At 36.8% G+C, this 18,466-nt stretch overlaps 1 protein-coding gene across 5 annotated transcripts in view; it reads right to left on the bottom strand.

The window, feature by feature from the left end:
• Positions 1-3,808: 3,808 nt before the first annotated feature.
• Positions 3,809-18,466, bottom strand: part of cldn10d (claudin 10d) — a 33,017-nt gene continuing 18,359 nt past the window's right edge. For 2 of the 5 annotated variants that reach the window (XM_067458981.1, XM_067458982.1), the window contains exons 3-7: positions 6,177-6,274; positions 5,924-6,085; positions 5,762-5,843; positions 4,461-4,568; positions 3,809-4,363 (exon numbers count right to left, since the gene is read on the bottom strand). In XM_067458981.1, coding sequence (XP_067315082.1) covers positions 4,147-4,363; positions 4,461-4,568; positions 5,762-5,843; positions 5,924-6,085; positions 6,177-6,274 — 667 coding nt within the window. In that variant the 3' untranslated portion in view covers positions 3,809-4,146. Of the gene's footprint in view, positions 4,364-4,460; positions 4,569-5,761; positions 5,844-5,923; positions 6,086-6,176; positions 7,754-18,466 lie in introns of those variants that run through there. The other 3 variants (XM_067458980.1, XM_067458979.1, XM_067458978.1) reach the window with 3 other exon arrangements.

The raw sequence follows: 18,466 nt of genomic DNA, 5'->3' as shown, positions 1-18,466 counted from the left end.
GTTGAAGAAATAAAAAGAGATGAAATGACATAAAAACATGGAATTTATTTTCAATCACCAAACCAACTTTAAGGTTTCAGGATTTTTTTAACCAAATTTTGTTTAAATATTCTCAACTATGAGAGATATAATGGAATTAATTGATTTACAATTTTACTTTATGCAATAGGCTGGATAAAAATGGCCATACATGAGTTTTCCCATTCAATGAAATGTATACACTGTCTCTAATTTGCATATTAATGTGTTCTTGGACCAACATGCAAGTGTAATAATGGGAGTAATAGTTGGCAACATTTTCATAATAATATCTAGTATTTTATAGGAACATTGATATGTAATTTATTTCCCTAGTCACTTGTTGTGAATCCCAAAATGCCTGATAAACCCATTCTTGAAGTCCAGGTGTCTATTGAGGACGTGTGAAATCTATGCCGTTTTGCAGAAAGTCATATTTTGATTAGAAACCATAACATTTTCCTGAGATGTTGATTTATAACAGTCAATTTGAAAATTAGATTTAAATGATAATTACAAAATATTATCATATTTCCATAAGAGTGCTAAGTGTGATCATTCAGTCATTTTTCAAAGTTGTTGTCCTGAAAAAACCTCAAAACAAATGGTATCTCCGAAAAGCTGTGAATATGTGCTCTTTACAGGACATCAAAACTGTGACATGTTGCCTATGATGTTAGAGCAATTCACTAAAATATAATGTCCTTGTATGTGGACAGGGGCTCCACGGAGGTTAAAAAGGACATTCTAACCGGATGGAAATAAAACAGAATTCAACTCATGACAGGATGGAACCTAACATGATAGAAGAGCTAACGTTTGCTTAAATTTGATAATATCATAACTGTTTTCTATAGTTTAATCAAACACAATGGATTGTTTATGTGAGACAAAGTAATTAAAATAACATAAAAGGTTTGAGTTTAATATTTTAACCATTAAGAAAATAACAGGAATGTTTCATCTCCGTCCCTTTAGGGCTATGTATTTTGACTATATCACGTTCTTTAATAAAAATAAAAAATAAAATATCCATCATGCGTATACCTACTCAAAACAGTTTAGCCCTAAATCTATGTTCAGGAGACCCATTTATTAAAAAGTTACCAATTCAACGATCAGCATCATCATGAAATGTTTCTTGGTGAAGGTCGCCATCTAGTGGTATTTATTGGACTGTGCTTGTTTGAAGAACATTTCCAATCAGGCTAGTTAAAACATTACACTCTAAAAAATGCTGGGTTAAAAACAACCCAAGTTGGGTTGAAAATGCACTAACCCAACAATTGGGTTGTTTTAACCCAATGGCTGAGTTGTTGTAACCCAGCCATTGGGTTGTCTTAAGCAACATTTAACCCAACCACTGGGTTAAAACAACTCAACCGTTGGGTAAAATCAACCCAATTGTTGGGTTAGTGCATTTTCAACCCAACTTGGGTTGTTTTTAACCCAGCATTTTTTAGAGTGTAGCAAATCTAATATTTGTCGTTTGATTAAGCGTCCTAGATGTTTATGGAGCCAGAATGGTGACTTTAAAATTTGGCATCACAAATTAAAATTGTCATTGAAAACAAAAGCAGAACTGAAAAAGGAAACATTGGCATTGAAAGATTTGCATTGAAAACAGTTGTATTGGCATTGAAACAAGTATTGGCACTGAAAAAATAAAATTATTAAAATATTACAATCGTATTCTTTTATTGAATTGGGATTTATTTGTATTTTTCAATGACAATCTTCAGATTTTTTCTTCATGTCACTCTTTTTCAGTGACAGTTTTTTTTTACAATGTCAGTTTTTTTTCAATGTCACTGATTTTCAGTTTCAACTTTCTGTCACTGTTTTGGCGTGGAGAGGGGCGGGGTCTGAGGGGAGGGGTAAGTAGAGCGTAGTTTGCATATCATTTGCATATAGGTATACTGAAGCCGTCACCAGCTCTGAAGCTGCATGACTAATGTCCAGTTTACTGGGAACTTCCAAGCTGCAAGTTTAAGTCTTTTTTTATATTTTTTATCTGCCATTTATATGTTTTCTCGTGCAACCTGGCCGGCTTGGTTAACTTTTAACGGCTGTTATGCTGTTTTGTTTTTTCCGACGTCGACTGGAACATGTAAATTAGCCTACTAACATTAGCCGTGTTGGCTAACTTAATTGTGGTTAATGCGGCTGTGTAAGTTACACTACTGACATCCCCAACCACACACACACACACCGGAGACAGACGTTACTCCTAGGGCCGCGAGTGTGCTTTTATCTGTATTTAATTTAGTTGTGCTGCTGCACAAAACCTCATAAACGTGCTAACGCAAAACGTTCAGCAGTATCACACCAGCACAGCAGAATCCAGTGCCGTCACATGAGCACCATTAAATACAGATAGAAGCACATTCGCGGCCCTAGGAGTTACTGTGTAACGCTGCGTTTAAGCCGAACTAGCGGCTCTCCTGTGTGTGTGTGTGTGTGTGTGTGTGTGGTTGGGGATGTCAGTAGTGTTACACAGCCGGCGCCCTGCTGATTATCATGTCAGTGTTAACGTCACAGGCTATGTTACTGTTAGCCACTGTTGTGATGTACTCGACAGACACCTAACGTTAATTATTTTTTGCCAAACCGGACTTTTAGCCTTATTCTGTGCATATGGTGACCGGTGTTTATATTTGACCCTGCATTAACCACAGTTAAGTTAGCCAACACGGCTTTAGTAATTTACATGTTTCAGTTGAGGGGGGGGGGGGGTTAAAAGTTAAGCAAACCGGCCAGGTTGCACGTGAATAAACATGTAAATGGCAGATAAAAAAAAAACAGACTTGCGGCTTGGAAGTTCCCGGTAAACTGGACATTAGTCATGCGGCTTCAGAGCTGGTGACGGCTTCAGTATACCTATATGCAATGATATGCAAACTACGCTCTACTTACCCCTCCCCTCAGACCCCGCCCCTCTCCACGCCAAAACAGTGACAGAAAGTTGAAACTGAAAATCAGTGACATTGAAAAAAAACTGACATTGTAAAAAAAAACTGTCACTGAAAAAGAGTGACATGAAGAAAAAATCTGAAGATTGTCATTGAAAAATACAAATAAATCCCAATTCAATAAAAGAATACGATTGTAATATTTTAATAATTTTATTTTTTCAGTGCCAATACTTGTTTCAATGCCAATACAACTGTTTTCAATGCAAATCTTTCAATGCCAATGTTTCCTTTTTCAGTTCTGCTTTTGTTTTCAATGACAATTTTAATTTGTGATGCCAAATTTTAAAGTCACCATTCTGGCTCCATAGATGTTCCTTTACATTCTCCTGTTTCCTCCATTAGTCTGGTGAAGCCTGTTTATAGGCCTAGCTAATTGTAACAGAGATGATGATATTGTGATTTAGGGTGCGAACGGAATAGGATAATGAACAGTCTAATGCAAATAATGCATGCTGCTATTTTAACTGGGGTGCAAATAACATCTGTGTATTCAATATAGCTCTAAAGCTTTAAGTTTTAATAGACCTGAATCATGAAATGATGAGACTATTTCTTGATATTAAATTCTTTCAAATATTTGTTTAGATACCATTAGGTAATAATGTACTCCAAAACAATGTTCATTTTCTCAGCTGAAACATTTTCATTTTCATTTATACATTCATATTCACATGTATTGTTCTCCCAATGATTGCCTCATTTTTATTAATAGATAATAACATCTTGAGGTGGTGGGGGTTGATAGCATCAAAGGACAAGATTTTTCTAATAAATATTTATTAATTAAAATCACATTTTCAAGATTCCTCTTTGTTTTTGCCATATCTTCCACAAATGATGGATTTGCATTAGAGACACTCAACAATTCCCAGAAGTTTCTCATTTTTTCTTTGGTAACACTACAGGAACGTTAGCATTGTTGCTGCAATAACATAAAACAACAATGAATAACAATAGCATTTATTAATCTGTAATATTAATTTCTAATACATTTTACATTTAAACTTATATATTAACATAATGTGTTAAGAAAGAACATTAATTAACAATATCTAATCAATTAACCTATAAGAAATGCTGTAAAAGTGTGATACATGGTTACCAAAGTCAATCTTATTTTATTATTGTTGTGTTATCGTCTTTCAACATCGGGTTACACAGCTGAGTCTATAGGAGGCCAGGCGGGTCTGACAGTTCCTGATGACTGGCTTTCTTGTGTTCTGCTCTCTCTCCTTCCTCTGCTCTCACTGTATGATTGGTGTGAAGGAGAGATGAAGACTGTTGTGGGTCTGGACGAGCCCGGCAGCATGTACGTCCGTCTGGTACGTGCTGTCATGTAGGATGGGGGTCTTTGGGGCTGTTTATTGAACCTGAGTGGAAGAAAAAAGCCAAGGTACCAGTTTAACCACATATTCATTGCGCTTTAAACACCCCACCCCCCATCCCTAAAGAGTAGATGTTCATTACCTTTTAGGGAACGATTCTTTGCCAGAGAAATAGCACAGGACTGCACTTCCACAAATAATCAGACACGAACCTCCCCAACCGATGAAGAGAGCGGCACCGAGCTCAAACCTGAGAAATAAAAGTCGCTTATGTTTAATTTTTTTACATTTTATTTTTCTCTTGAGTCCCACAGGCCACAGATGATCAAAAATCAGTTGAAGAAGAATTTCAAAGTTGTTTATAATGAAATGTAGAATTAAATAAAATTGTTGATTTAACATAAGTGCACAGCACTTGTACAACGAAATTTGCATATGAGTTTTTTTCCGATGTAGCCAGGTAGGCTTGTTTACAAATTAGATGGTTTTATGTTCTATCTAGTACAATCATTTTGTGCTGTTTGGTCTATAAAGACATGCAGACTGTTGTTTTTGGCTGTTGCATCATGTATTGCATCTTGTGCAATGAGTGTCACACTATTACAATGCTGTTAAAAGTTAAAAGTTGTTAAGGGTTATAAATAATTGTTAATTTCTTGTAATCACATACATTGTGGAAATAATGAATTGCACTAAAATAACATGTTAAATTGACAGCCCTGTTTTTTACCATAAAAAACCCAAACAACATGTATGCATACATTCACGTATATATCATGTATATATGCATGCATGTATGTTTGTATGTATGCATGCATATACTTATTTATGTACATATGTATGAATGTATGTGTGTGTGTGTATGTATGTATGCATGTATATTTGTATGTATGCACGCATGTATGTTCGTATGAATGTATGTACGAATGTATGTATTTACGTACGTGTGTATACATGCATGCATATATGTACACATGTATCGTATGTGCAGACGTATGTATGTATGTATGTATGTATGTATGTATGTATGTATGTATGTATGTATGTATGTATGTATGCATGTATGTATGTATTTATGTATGTATGTATGTATGCATGTATGTATGTATTTATGTATGTATGTATGTATGTATGTGTGTATGTATGTATGTATGTATGTATGTATGTATGTATGTATGTATGTATGTATGTATGTATGTATGTATGTATATGTGGGGGCTTTATTTCAATAAATTAAAAAGTTTTGAGTTTTGAAAGATACAGTTTTTCTAGTCTCAAAAGACCAAATAAATTTGACTCCTCATTACATGACCCCTATAACCCCTTTGTTATATCATGACATATATTTTACGTCAGTCACTACTACATATACTCCTAAAAGATACTAAACACTTTCAAAGTTATACAAACAGTATGACCAACACAAATGCTTTAATTACGTACTTTAATTCTAAATAATATGGATCCACAAATTCTGAACGCACTTTATCTCCCCACCAGGAGTAGACTATCATACCACAGAACCCTGCAAAACAGACACACTAATACATCAGTTCATGAATCAATGTGGTTTATGTAGAAACGATTATGAAGGAATGTTCATACCAGATGCCATGTATGTCAATGCTGCTGCGAATGTAACTCTGGCGTTGGCGAGCTCAGAGCCTCCGATTTTGGTACATTTCATCCCAATGAGGGCAAGCACAGCCCCCCAGAAACCAAAGATCACAGAGACCACAGCCAGAGCCCTGCACACATGGAGGAAAACTAACAACCACACAAAGACATGCTATTAATACTCCTGCAATATACATGAAATCATAAAATAATGTCTGTGTTTCAACAGATGTTTCCTCACCAGGCAGGTCCATCATGGAAGGGAAGTATTTACAGTCAGATACTCCTGTGGTGTCTGAGACACAGTCCATCCAGAGGTTGGAGTAGTAATCGCCGGCGCTGAGAACAACAGAAGCACTTTCTGAGACGATCCAGTACTCAGTGGCCAGAGTGGAACAGATCAACATCCAGCCACACAGACAGGACACAAAGCAACCGATCTCCATGTACATCACCACTGTTCGCTGCCTCATGCTGTCGGCTTCATGAGCACAGAAAGAAAATATGAGAGAGGTACGTGCACTGGCGAGAGGATTCAAGTAAAATATGGTAGTGTGTCTCCTCCTGCCTTTGGAACCCTCCTTTTGCATTTTACAACTACATAGTTTTACCTCATCAGCAGTTTTTCATCCCCGCAGGGTATTCCCAGGCTCTCACAGATTCCTAGTATATCTAGGGAAATGGTTTCGAAGAGCTTCCAGTGCACTATAACGTCATGTCTATCTAGAACAAATTAAAATGAGCTAACCATGAATGCAAAACGTATTTCTCAGTCAGAAATTAAATGAATGATTGCTGAAAATTAAATGAATAAAAACATGAATTTATATATAAATTGTTATTATAAATTGCCAGCATAATCTTGGTATCATATAACTTTTTATTTTTTAATTTCGTTTTGTGGTAGGCCTATTTTATGTACTTTATGTAATGTGCTTTTGTCATTTTATTTTCATTAAAAAAAAGAAAAAAGATTTTTATTAAGTTTAAAGCTTAAAGTTGTTTTTCTTACTTTAACTTTTCTTCAGTTAGTTGCCATGGCAACATCCCATTTCATTTCAGATTAAGATCATATTTAATTAAATTGTAACTTTATTTTAAGTTTTAGTTAACAACAACACTAATTGATGCCTTTCCATCTCCGTTTACTGCTTTACAAAAAAGTGTCTGTAAAATATTTCTCTATTTGTCTGTTAATACTGTTAATATATTTATTGAGCCACTTGACTCGACCCAGTTTCTGTTTACGCATTCTGTGTGTGTTTCCATGATCTTGTGTGTACAGGTTGTCTTGTTTTTGAAATATAATCTCTGACAGGACATCGGCTATTGGACATGAAGTGTGGGAATGATGGGGGTTAAGCTATTTATCTAACACATGCAATGCGTGCATTGTTTATGCATAAACAAAATTTGGCTATTTCAGTGCTACCAGCATAAAAGGAGAAAATGAAGATAAAGTAAAGCTTCAAAACCACAGAAGGAGTGTAAACACTTCAGTGCTTTCAGCAGTGCTGTGTTTTTTAGAATGAAGGGGTCGAGGTTTAGCTGGTTATGGCCTAGTTAGTACTCTATTGGTAGATGTTGTAACTACAACATGTACAGCATATGGCTGGGAAAAGCATCTTTCAAGCATGTTTGTGCTGCCAAGAGGGGATTAAATAAAGTTTAAAATATAAATAAATACTTAAATCACACAAATGTTATTTAACTATTATGTTATTATATTTTTCATGTAGGTCTATAAACAAAAATAATAGCATTGATCTCCAAATAAGTATCAAACATCCATAAGAAGTTTGCTTATTAAATAAGAAAACAAAACTATTAGAACCTATAAAAGAGGATTTATATATACTATATATATATATATATATATATATATATATATATATATATATATATATATATATATATATATATATATATATATATATATATATATATATATAGTAAAGTATATATATATAGTAATATTAAGTAAAGAAAGTGATGTTAAGACACAAACTAAAACCCTAAAAGCATGAAATCAGGCCGTGTGAACAGATATCCGCCAGGTGGCGCCTTTCTGCTTCTCTTTTTAAACGGCCTTCTCATGTAAATGCAAATGTAAATGTTTGAGTTAGGGCTGCTGGAATCGTGCTCGTCGTTGTTGTGGCGTTTGTGTATAGCTTAAATTGTCTCATAATATTGTGCACAATATTTAAATCTTTTCTCATTGTTAAAAAATCTGATTTGTGATTATTTTCCATGTTGGACAGTAACATAAGTATTTTTATTTTGGGGAAACTTTGACTTCAGTAACATCTCAAAACATAATATGGTACTTTTTACACCACTACACTTCACAAAAACACGAGTTCCTCGGTTTTTGGACAGAAGAAATAGAGATAAACGTAATAATGATTAAAGGGTTGTTCACCAAAAATGAAAATTATCTCATTAATTACCTTAATGTCGTTCATCTTCAAAGTTTCCAACGTTATGAATCAGTGTATCACTTCATGACACGGATCCCCAAAGTCACATGATTTCAGCAGTTTGACACGCGATCTGAATCAGGAATCAAATGAAACTTTGTTTTGAAATCAGCCCTATAAGTCGTTATTTAGTTGTTGTTTTTTTGCACACAAAAAAATATTCTCATCGCTTCATAAAATTATTGTAGAATCACTACATGCTTTAGTTTCAGCAAAGACTTTCGACAAAAATACGGAGGTCTTACGGCTGTCCAACGGCATAGGGTAAGTAATTAATGAGAGAATTTACATTTTTGGGAGAACTAACCCTTTAACCTGATTGGTTTACATAAGATACTGAACGTTTCCTTTGTGAGTTAAACTAATCCAACAGCTGTTTTCGAATCAACAAATAAAGTTAACCTGAAAAAAAAGAGCCAAGAGGGTTATCTTCGTCAGAGGTTGAACGTGCACGCGACTTATGGTGCCATATATTGTGCGTTTAAGTCCTAGGATGTTCATACTATGAGATGAGAACATCATGTGCGTTCAATGCTGCCTTCATGTGCTCTCAGATTTATCGCAAATACGAGTTTCCTAGGAAAAAATTGCAAATGAACGCCCTCACGTTTCAAAATTTGAATGCAATAAACTCGTAATCACGACTTCAGAAGTGGGAATTATCAAATTTACGATTGCACATGAAGGCGGCACAAGTCTCTTTGATCAGAGGAGGATGTTGGTGTACTTTCTTTTAATGCATTTCATGAAAATACAGAAAGGATTGTTAACTCTGTTAATAGAAAATGAAGAACAAAGAATGCACATCAGGTGAGTTTTAATATTTCATCTTTTTCATTCATCTATGAAGCCACTGTGAATGGCAAATGACAAATGACAAAGCCTGACAGTGTCACTGCTAAATACCCGTTATATTCTACTGTATTCAACAATAGATGTTGCATCCATGGATTCCGCCATGTTTCTCACTGACATGCCCCCAACTCGTACAGATCGGGGCTTAAAGAAAATCCTGAACTTCCCACTGGTATTTACGTCTTTTTGGTGGCTTTCATGTGCGTTCAACTCGTAACGACATGACTTGAGAGTGGTGCAGCCAGGTATGACATCACTTTGTAGGCCAAAACATGAAACCAGTTAGCAATTTAGCACTTCCGTTTCCATTATCCCGACTCCTGAAGTCAATGTTTTTTTTTTTAATGGTCAAACGGCTTAAATAAAGTCTGACATAAGCTCAAGACACTTTCATGTGTTATTCTATGACATAAAATACCTCATTATTACCATACTTGTTGGGATTTTTTGAAGCTGTTACATGTCCTGAAAAAGGAGGTTGCTACCAAGTGGCTAAATGGACTACAGAGGCTTCCAGGGAACCAAACGTCAATATGCCGAACTGGTAAACTCACTCCCCATCATGCTTATTGTGCTCTTATAAACTATTCTAACTCTAAAAATCCTCTGAAAATTTTTTTAGATAAAAATGTAAACTGAAAATTCATGGGATGGTGGTGTAGTTCGTTTATAGCTTACCTTAAGCTTTTTACTTAGCGAGAATTCATTAAAGTTGTGTTCATCTCTGATTATTATCTTGATGGACAAGTGGCATAAATTTTTGTTGCTTACAGAGCTTTTTTTTTTTTTTTTTACTGATAATCCAAAAGCCTATAGGAAATTCCTATATTTGTTTTTTGTTGAAAGGAACCAGTGTGATGCTAACTGCTGATTGGCCTACAACGTGACGTCATACCTGCACCACTCTATTAGTGTGAAAAGTAAGTTAGCCTTTAGTATTGAAATATAAGGTCATGACAGTCAGTTATTACCACATCTGTACTTTGTATTGTGTTTGTAGCCACATATTTAGCTACAAAAATGTAGTTTTCCCTCATACTAGGCTATATGGTATAGCATTATGCCTATTATTTCACTGGTTTGCACACTTAATTATCAAGTCAAAGTCACAATCAAAGTCTGCTTTATTGTTAATTCTGCCACATGTACAGTACATACATAAAGAGAATTGATTTTTTTTAAAACTCTTATTATTTTATTGTTACTATCAATAACTTAAATCTGTGTTTTAGTATTAAAGTTGAATGTTTTGATAGTTTTAATATGTTTTGGTAATAAACTAAAACATTTGCATATTATAGGCTACAATACATATAGGCTAATAATGTCTAGACTGACTAGTGCTGGCTAAATAATAGACTAAACATGGTGAATTGATTACATATACTTTTTGTACAATAGATGTACTGCAATCTATCTAACAAATTCTTTTCTTTAACAAGCCAGGAATTTTTCTTTTTTTTTTAAACAAAATTGTAATGTGTTTATTCTTGCTGGAGTTCCCCATTCAGTTCTCTGTAGTAGCCCTATTCACAGAGAAATGACACAATTAAAGAGAGCAGCTTCTCCTCACAGGGAGTTGCCAGTGTCTCTGCGCTCTTGTTCAGACATCACCATTCATTTTACTTGAGAAAACATTACCGTTGGTTAAAAAGAACAGGAAAAACTAGTCATGTATCAGCCCAGTCAAGTAAGTAATGATGATTAAGATACTGGCAGCATTTTAAAAGGCTCGAATATTATCTCTTCTGATAAGAATCTCTGTTCATCAGTAATGCAAGGAAGCTTTCGCTGTGGGATACCTGGATATCACATGAAAGACTGCCAAAAAAATAGGTAAATGTACTTTGATACAGTTACAGAGAATTGTTGCAAGTTTGATGGTACACATTATGATTTTCAGCATATTAAACAATTAAAAAAAACAATAGAGCATTAAAACAAGCAAGGACCTACAGATTTGTTGACCTCCTCCTGCAGATCCAGGTGATGTGAGGGTCACGCATGGGGTGGCAAGAGGAGCACTTTTCCTTATTTTGTCTTCAATCTCTGTTTGTGGAAACCCTGGTTTTTAAAATTTCACTCTAGCAGAATTTCAAGAGCACTGCTGCTGGATCTGCTCCAGCCAGCTAAAGTGTTCCCATTAAAGCCAAACAGACATCAGCGGCCAACCATCATTTCTCAAACGGCTCTTCCCGTTTTCCCTTCCTGGAATATTCAATTATCTGGCCCTTATTTAATAAAATACAGCTTTAAAATGATCAATCTCAACATGAAGCTGCCCATATTCCTCCCCAGCACTCCAACCCCTTTTACACTGACATTTACGCACCATTTACTCACAGCACACGCTGCTGCCCGGCCACATTTAGGCCTTCATTTAGGACCATTTCCTCCTAGAAGGCTTGAAAATCCTTCTTTTTGAAGCATATTTGTAGGTTACAAAAAAATGGTCCATTATGTTCAGTATGATGGCAGTATGGAGAGAATCAGGGTGGTGCGGGGTCAGTGAAGGAACCATAATTAGCTACAGATAAAGTCTGATCTTATCGTTTTTAGTCTTTCATGGATCGTATCAGAGCTCAAGACACACTTCATTCTCATTCCCCCTGAAGCTGATGTGACCCTTAACTGAAATCCAAGGTGCTTTAACTTTAGTTAAGACGACAAGAAGACAAGCAGAAACATAAACACACACACAGTGTATACTGTGCTTCTTTGGAGAAAAAAAGAAAAGAAAAGAAAAGAAAAGAAAAGAAAAGAAAAGAAAAGAAAAGAAAAGAAAAGAAAAGAAAAGAAAAGAAAAAGGAACTGTACTGAAGGAGCTTCATTTGCAGGAAAGAAACGCTTCAGTAACCACATGACAGTTTACCTGTACTCTGACAGCTACACACACACACACACACACACACACACACACACACACACACACACACACACACACACACACACACACAATATGCAATGTCTGTTTTATTTAGAGTGACTTTGGTCTTGTCAAGCAAGAAGAGAAGAAATATGAACTGAAGTGGTAAATGCTGTCTAGCCTCTAGTTTAACAGAAACCTTTTAATTTCCCTTAGTAATTATTACTTAAACTGTTCTTAAAGGCGTCACTTTAAGAAGGGGAACTTTCATCCCTCATTTCTCAGACTGTGTTATGACACAGATATAGTTTTTAATATCCATGTGACAACAGCAATCGATATTTCATTAAGATAAACGTAAGAAATGTCCCATGACACATCATCGTATACGAAATAAAACAAGATGTGCAGACGGACACCGAATGACCTGCTCTGCCTCACATCACTGATGAGAGAAATATTATCCAGATCAGTCAAGATCATATCAGTGCTGACACTCGCTTACACATCCTCACACACGCGACACAAATGATGACTTCGAGATTTCTGTGACTTTGAGGCTGTTTTTGAACAGCTTTTCTCCGTCTGTGTGGTGAGTGACCCGAGCAGCGGTGTGGAGCGTCTACTGCTGTCAGAAATGAGAAATGTCCTTGTCCATCTCAACTGGCTGCTCAGTCCTGATAAACTAAGAATGAGGCTTACCCTCGAGTAGAGACACGGCCCAATAACATTTTATAAGACACTAGTCTCGTCTCTGTAAAGGGGAGATGAACAGTTTTATTACTTCACTGAAGGCTATAAACAGTGTTTTGACTTGTGTTTCCAACTCTCTGAAGAATTAGTCTAATTTTTATCTTTTTCTGCTGGAAGCATCATGACGCATCAGTTTGACATGAAGTGCAAAGAATAAAAAAACTGCATGTGGATCCCTTAGACTCTAAATCTGTTAACATGATGTCTAAAATGGGTAATTAATACCACAGCAAACATAATAAGTGCATAATGAGTTGTCTCAGTTATTCCCTTGTTTCATTCAAAGACAGTTATCTGTTCATCCGATCAGCTGGATTTTCCTCATGTGAATCTGTCACATGCCTGTAAATGGACTGCATTTATACAGCGCTTTTATCCAAAGCGCTTTACATTTTGCCTTACATACACCCATTCATACACAGACGGCGATGTCAGCCATGTAAGGTGCCGTCCAGCTCGTCGGGAGGAGCTGGGGTTGGGTGTCTTGCTCATGGACACTTCGACAGGTGGACCCGGGGATTGAACCACCAACCTTCTGGTTTGTAGACAACCTACATGAACCACTGAGCCACTGCCTGTCCTGTCTTGTGTGCACATGTGGGTTTTGTTATGTTGAGCATGTGCTCGTGTAACTGTCCGATCCCTCCCCCTTGTCATCTGATTAGTGTTTATTGGCCCCACCTGTGTTCCCTGATTCCCCTCTTGATTTCTTCCCTTATAGCTCCTTGTGTTTGTCAGTCTGTTGTTGGATCTTTGCATGTCTACGTCTTTTGTGAGTTTATTTGTGTTCTCTGATTATGTGTTTTGCCCCATTGTGGGTTTTTGTTTTGTGTTTATGTTTCTTTTGTTATAATAAATACACTCCTTTGCACTTGAGTCCTCGCACCTGTTTTCTCGTGCGTGTTACGTGACAGAATCATGAAAAGAGGAACTCAGGTTCAAATGCCCTCCGGTACCAACTTGAGTGAGAGCCATGATATCTGAGAACACGCTTGCTCAGTTGTGTTTGTTCTTAGTTTTATTTTAGTTCGTTTTCATTCATCACATATATTCTTTGAATTCTTTGTTGTTTAAATTTCCCTCCACTTATCTGCTTCCATGGACACTAATCTTCACCAAAACTTTTTGTAATTTAGTTAATCACCATATATTAGTTCCGCACATTCCCTCTGTGTTTATCAGTCTGTGTTACGCACACACTGTTACACCTTATGTATTTACCTGAGTTTAATTTATTAAAGACTTTTCGTATTCGAATTTTCAAATCAATGGATTAATCTTCATCTTCTTCATCTTTGTGACATCAGCAATATCAGGTTATTAAAGGGGTACTTCAGCGCTGGGAAGATGAATCTGTATTTAAACTGGGTCATCAATGTAGTAGAAATATGAAATTATTTTTGAATTTGGTGCCTTCTAGACTGAGAAAAGACAGAAAATGTATTTTTGTCTCATGGGAATGTAAGAGACTACAATTCCCAGAATGCATCGCTGCCCTGTGAGGCCATTCCCAAAGCCACCGCTACCGGATTACAGAGATAACAGACATTACAATTAAAAACTGAACATGTCTGTTCAATATAATGAGTGAGTCACCGCGCGAGTATCACAGCACTGAGCACTAACTGCAGGAGTCAGATAAATGAGCTGATGAGCTCTCGTGATGAGAGCTGAGGTAATCGCGACTACACTCGCTGCATACATTCACAACGCGAGTTCAGTCTGGCGTGTTTCAGTTCATGCCTTTGCAAGCTTAACTTTCATAGAAATTCGTTTGAGAAGTTAAAAGACTTACATTACTCACCATAGCTCCGTTTAAATGAGTGCCTGTAGCTGCGAGCTGAGCTCTGAGTGTGATCTCCATCCCCCATGCGCGGGTTTAAAACATGCGGAAATGGCTCCCTCTGCTGGCTGTAGTCTTTAGCCTTTGGCCAAACATTCCTCCTATGATGCAAATGTCAATTTGCATCATAGGAAGAATTTTTCCAGAAATAAAATGCAATAATCTCTCGTCTCAGGGGGATATGATGGGGGAAAGCACAATCATTTGAATATACTGCAGGGTTTCTACTGATACAAAGCCATATGCTAATCACTGAAGTAACCCTTTAAACAAAAGGTTATATTGAATACCTTACTTTTTAGACAGTAGCCTATTACACGTAGTCTATTTTTGTTTAACCTATGAAAGTAGTTCCAAATGAAGCTGCAACAGAATTAAACGTCTTTCAGAAACAATGGTGTTGTTTTGTTCCTGAATGAATCAATATTTAGGAGCCAATCGTTTGAGCGGATGAATAAATAAGCTAAAATACACAAATATAACCAACTTATGTTTGTTTTCATTTTAAATGTCACAACAGATATTTATCATTCAGTGTAGTGCTTTAAATTTTGAAAATGGATAATTTATATTATAAGTTGAATTAAATGAATATCTTAATATTTATATAAACACGTGTTATACTGTATGCATATTGTATATTAAATGAAAATCCAGTCATTTACAATAGGCTATACTTATTTACAGAAGTATATTGTGTCATTATACCTCAAATTATTTTAATAGACATTACATTACAAGATTGGCTGATGGTTTCACCTTCACCTTACAAAATATACTGTATGGGATAACCAAAAACTGCTGAGTTTTGTTTTATTTGATGAATAACAATGCTGACAAACTAAATTAACTAAAACATTTCTCTGAAGCCTATACATCTCCTTCTAATTTACTGTAGAAATAATAATGCACCCCTTTTTCCTTTTTAAATGAACAAAAAATCAACAGATATCGCATGCGCAGAGTTCAGTGCAGTGAACACTGCGTAGGCACCCTGTTAATCGGAACACTGCTTTAGTCACTTGCGGACTTGAATGAGTAAATCGTTTTTAATGAATCTGCAATAATGGCCCTGTCCCAAAAGGCACACTTCATGTGCACTTACGATCTTGTGGATTTACAATGGCTGTAATGTGCACATTACAACAGACTGACAGCATACCTGGAATGATGAAAACACTGTTTAGTGCTGACTCTTTAGTCTCAGCACTCAAACAACACTTCTCCAAGGTGTCAGTTTTTGGATGATAAACGCAAAATCTGTACACAGCGGCACCGAGTCAGCAAAGGTAACCATTTGGCCTGATGGTGGAAAAGCAATTAGATTTTATTGCTGAAATGTGGATTAAAACCAAATAAAAGTGATAAACTTTTGTCCCATAATTCTTTGCATACTGCTAATGTTGTAGGCCTACCTCAACGGTGGGTTTGATTTGTGGGAATACAAACAACTGCTTCTGTCTTGAACACAAAAATGTGGGCACTCTGAAGTATGTGCAAAAGTATGTGAATACTTCATTGACAGAACAGTTTTCAGAGCTAAGAAACTCACAGTAGGACATAATAAATATTTCACTGCTGATATTTCAATCAATCTTAAATTAATTTCATTCTACAAACTCAAATAGAGTATTGTCCATTAGCACAGTATATTGGAGTATTACCACCCTCTGGTTTCATATTACTTTATACCTACACCTAGAAAAAAGTTTGGTTCCCATATAGAACCCTCATGGAAATTTAAACAGTTGATGTAAGTTGTAACTTGCAGTGTTTCCTCAGTAATTGAGCATTTGCTGTCTTTGATGTACGCTTGTCTGCTGAAGTTACCGAGGCAAGGCTGACATAACAAGCTTTTTCTTTCTCAAAGATACATTCCAGAACGTTCTGCCTCTTGAATGTGTGCCTGTGCTCAGTGAAAAGGTTTCCCTTTGAAGAACTCCCTTAGGAAAGGAAAACCCCAATGTGTTTTTCACCGATAATGATTTATAAGGATTCATTCTCAACCTTCTGGCTGCTCACCTTGCCTGCTGTGATCTATAATCTCCTAAAACTCCTGTAAATTCTAAAATCCTGAGACAAAATAATGACTCATAGCAGTTTTGACAATCTACTTCTTATTGAATGGAGCACCGAAGTGATGATACAGCCCTGACATGCTGTTAGACTGAGTTTTTTTATAATGAATGCTTTAGTGGCAGTGCAAGCCGCAAAGGAGTTTCTGTGACATAAATGGGCTGACAGAATTTTTTATATATAACAAATACTTACTGGAGGACAGGATTATTCAACTAGAGCAAAGCCACTCTGAAAGGCATCAAATAAACTTTTAGAAGGGATAAAATGTGCATTTGTGAACCTAAAGTGAATTTTTGAAGGAAATTATACTGATTTTCTCAGGTAATATGCCAGGTCCTTCTCAAAAAATTAGCATATTGTGATAAAGTTCATTATTTTCCATAATGTAATGATAAAAATTAACCTTTCATATATTATAGATTCATTGCACTCCAACTGAAATATTTCAGGTCTTTTATTTTTTTAATACTGATGATTTTGGCATACAGCTCATGAAAACCCCAAATTCCTATCTCCAAAAATTAGCATATCATGAAAAGGTTCTCTAAACGAGCTATTAACCTAATCATCTGAATCAACTAATGAACTCTAAACACCTGCAAAAAGGGCTTTTAAAAACTCCCAGCCTGGTTCATTACTCAAAACCGCAATCATGGGTAAGACTGCCGACCCGACTGCTGTCCAGAAGGCCATCGTTGACACCCTCAAGCGAGAGGGTAAGACACAGAAAGAAATTTCTGAACGAATAGGCTGTTCCCAGAGTGCTGTATCAAGGCCCTCAGTGGGAAGTCTGTGGGTAGGAAAAAGTGTGGCAAAAAACGCTGCACAACGAGAAGAGGTGACCGGACCTTGAGGAAGATTGTGGAGAAGGACCGATTCCAGACTTTGGGGGACCTGCGGAAGCAGTGGACTGAGTCTGGAGTAGAAACATCCAGGTAAACATACAGGCGTGTGCAGGAAATGGGCTACAGGTGCCGCATTCCCCAGGTCAAGACACTGTTGGGCTACAGAGAAGCAGCACTGGACTGTTGCTCAGTGGTCCAAAGTACTTTTTTTGGATGAAAGCAAATTTTGCATGTCATTCGGAAATCAGGGTGCCAGAGTCTGGAGGAAGACTGGGGAGAAGGAAATGCCCAAATGCCTGAAGTCCAGTGTCCAGTACCCACAGTCAGTGATGGTCTGGGGTGCCATGTCAGCTGCTGGTGTTGGTCCACTGTGTTTTATCAAGGGCAGGGTCAATGCAGCTAGCTATCAGGAGATTTTGGAGCACTTCATGCTTCCATCTGCTGAAAAGCTTTATGGAGATGAAGATTTCGTTTTTCAGCACGGCATGGCACCTGCTCACAGTGCCAAAACCACTGGTAAATGGTTTACTGACCATGGTATTACTGTGCTCAACTGGCCTGCCAACTCTCCTGACCTGAACCCCAGAGAGAATCTGTGGGATATTGTGAAGAGAAAGTTGAGAGACGCAAGACCCAACACTCTGGATGAGCTTAAGGCCGCTATCGAAGCATCCTGGGCCTCCATAACCCCTCAGCAGTGCCACAGGCTGATCGCCTCCACGCCACGCCGCACTGAAGCAGTCATTTCTGCAAAAGGATTCCCGACCAAGTATTGAGTGCATAACTGAACGTAATTATTTGAAGGTTGAC

Source organism: Pseudorasbora parva, chromosome 12, assembly GCF_024679245.1.
Source record: "Pseudorasbora parva isolate DD20220531a chromosome 12, ASM2467924v1, whole genome shotgun sequence".
Lineage (NCBI taxonomy): Eukaryota > Metazoa > Chordata > Actinopteri > Cypriniformes > Gobionidae > Pseudorasbora > Pseudorasbora parva.
The sequence above is the reverse complement of the archived record's forward strand: the minus strand, read 5'-3'. Positions and strand labels throughout refer to the sequence as shown.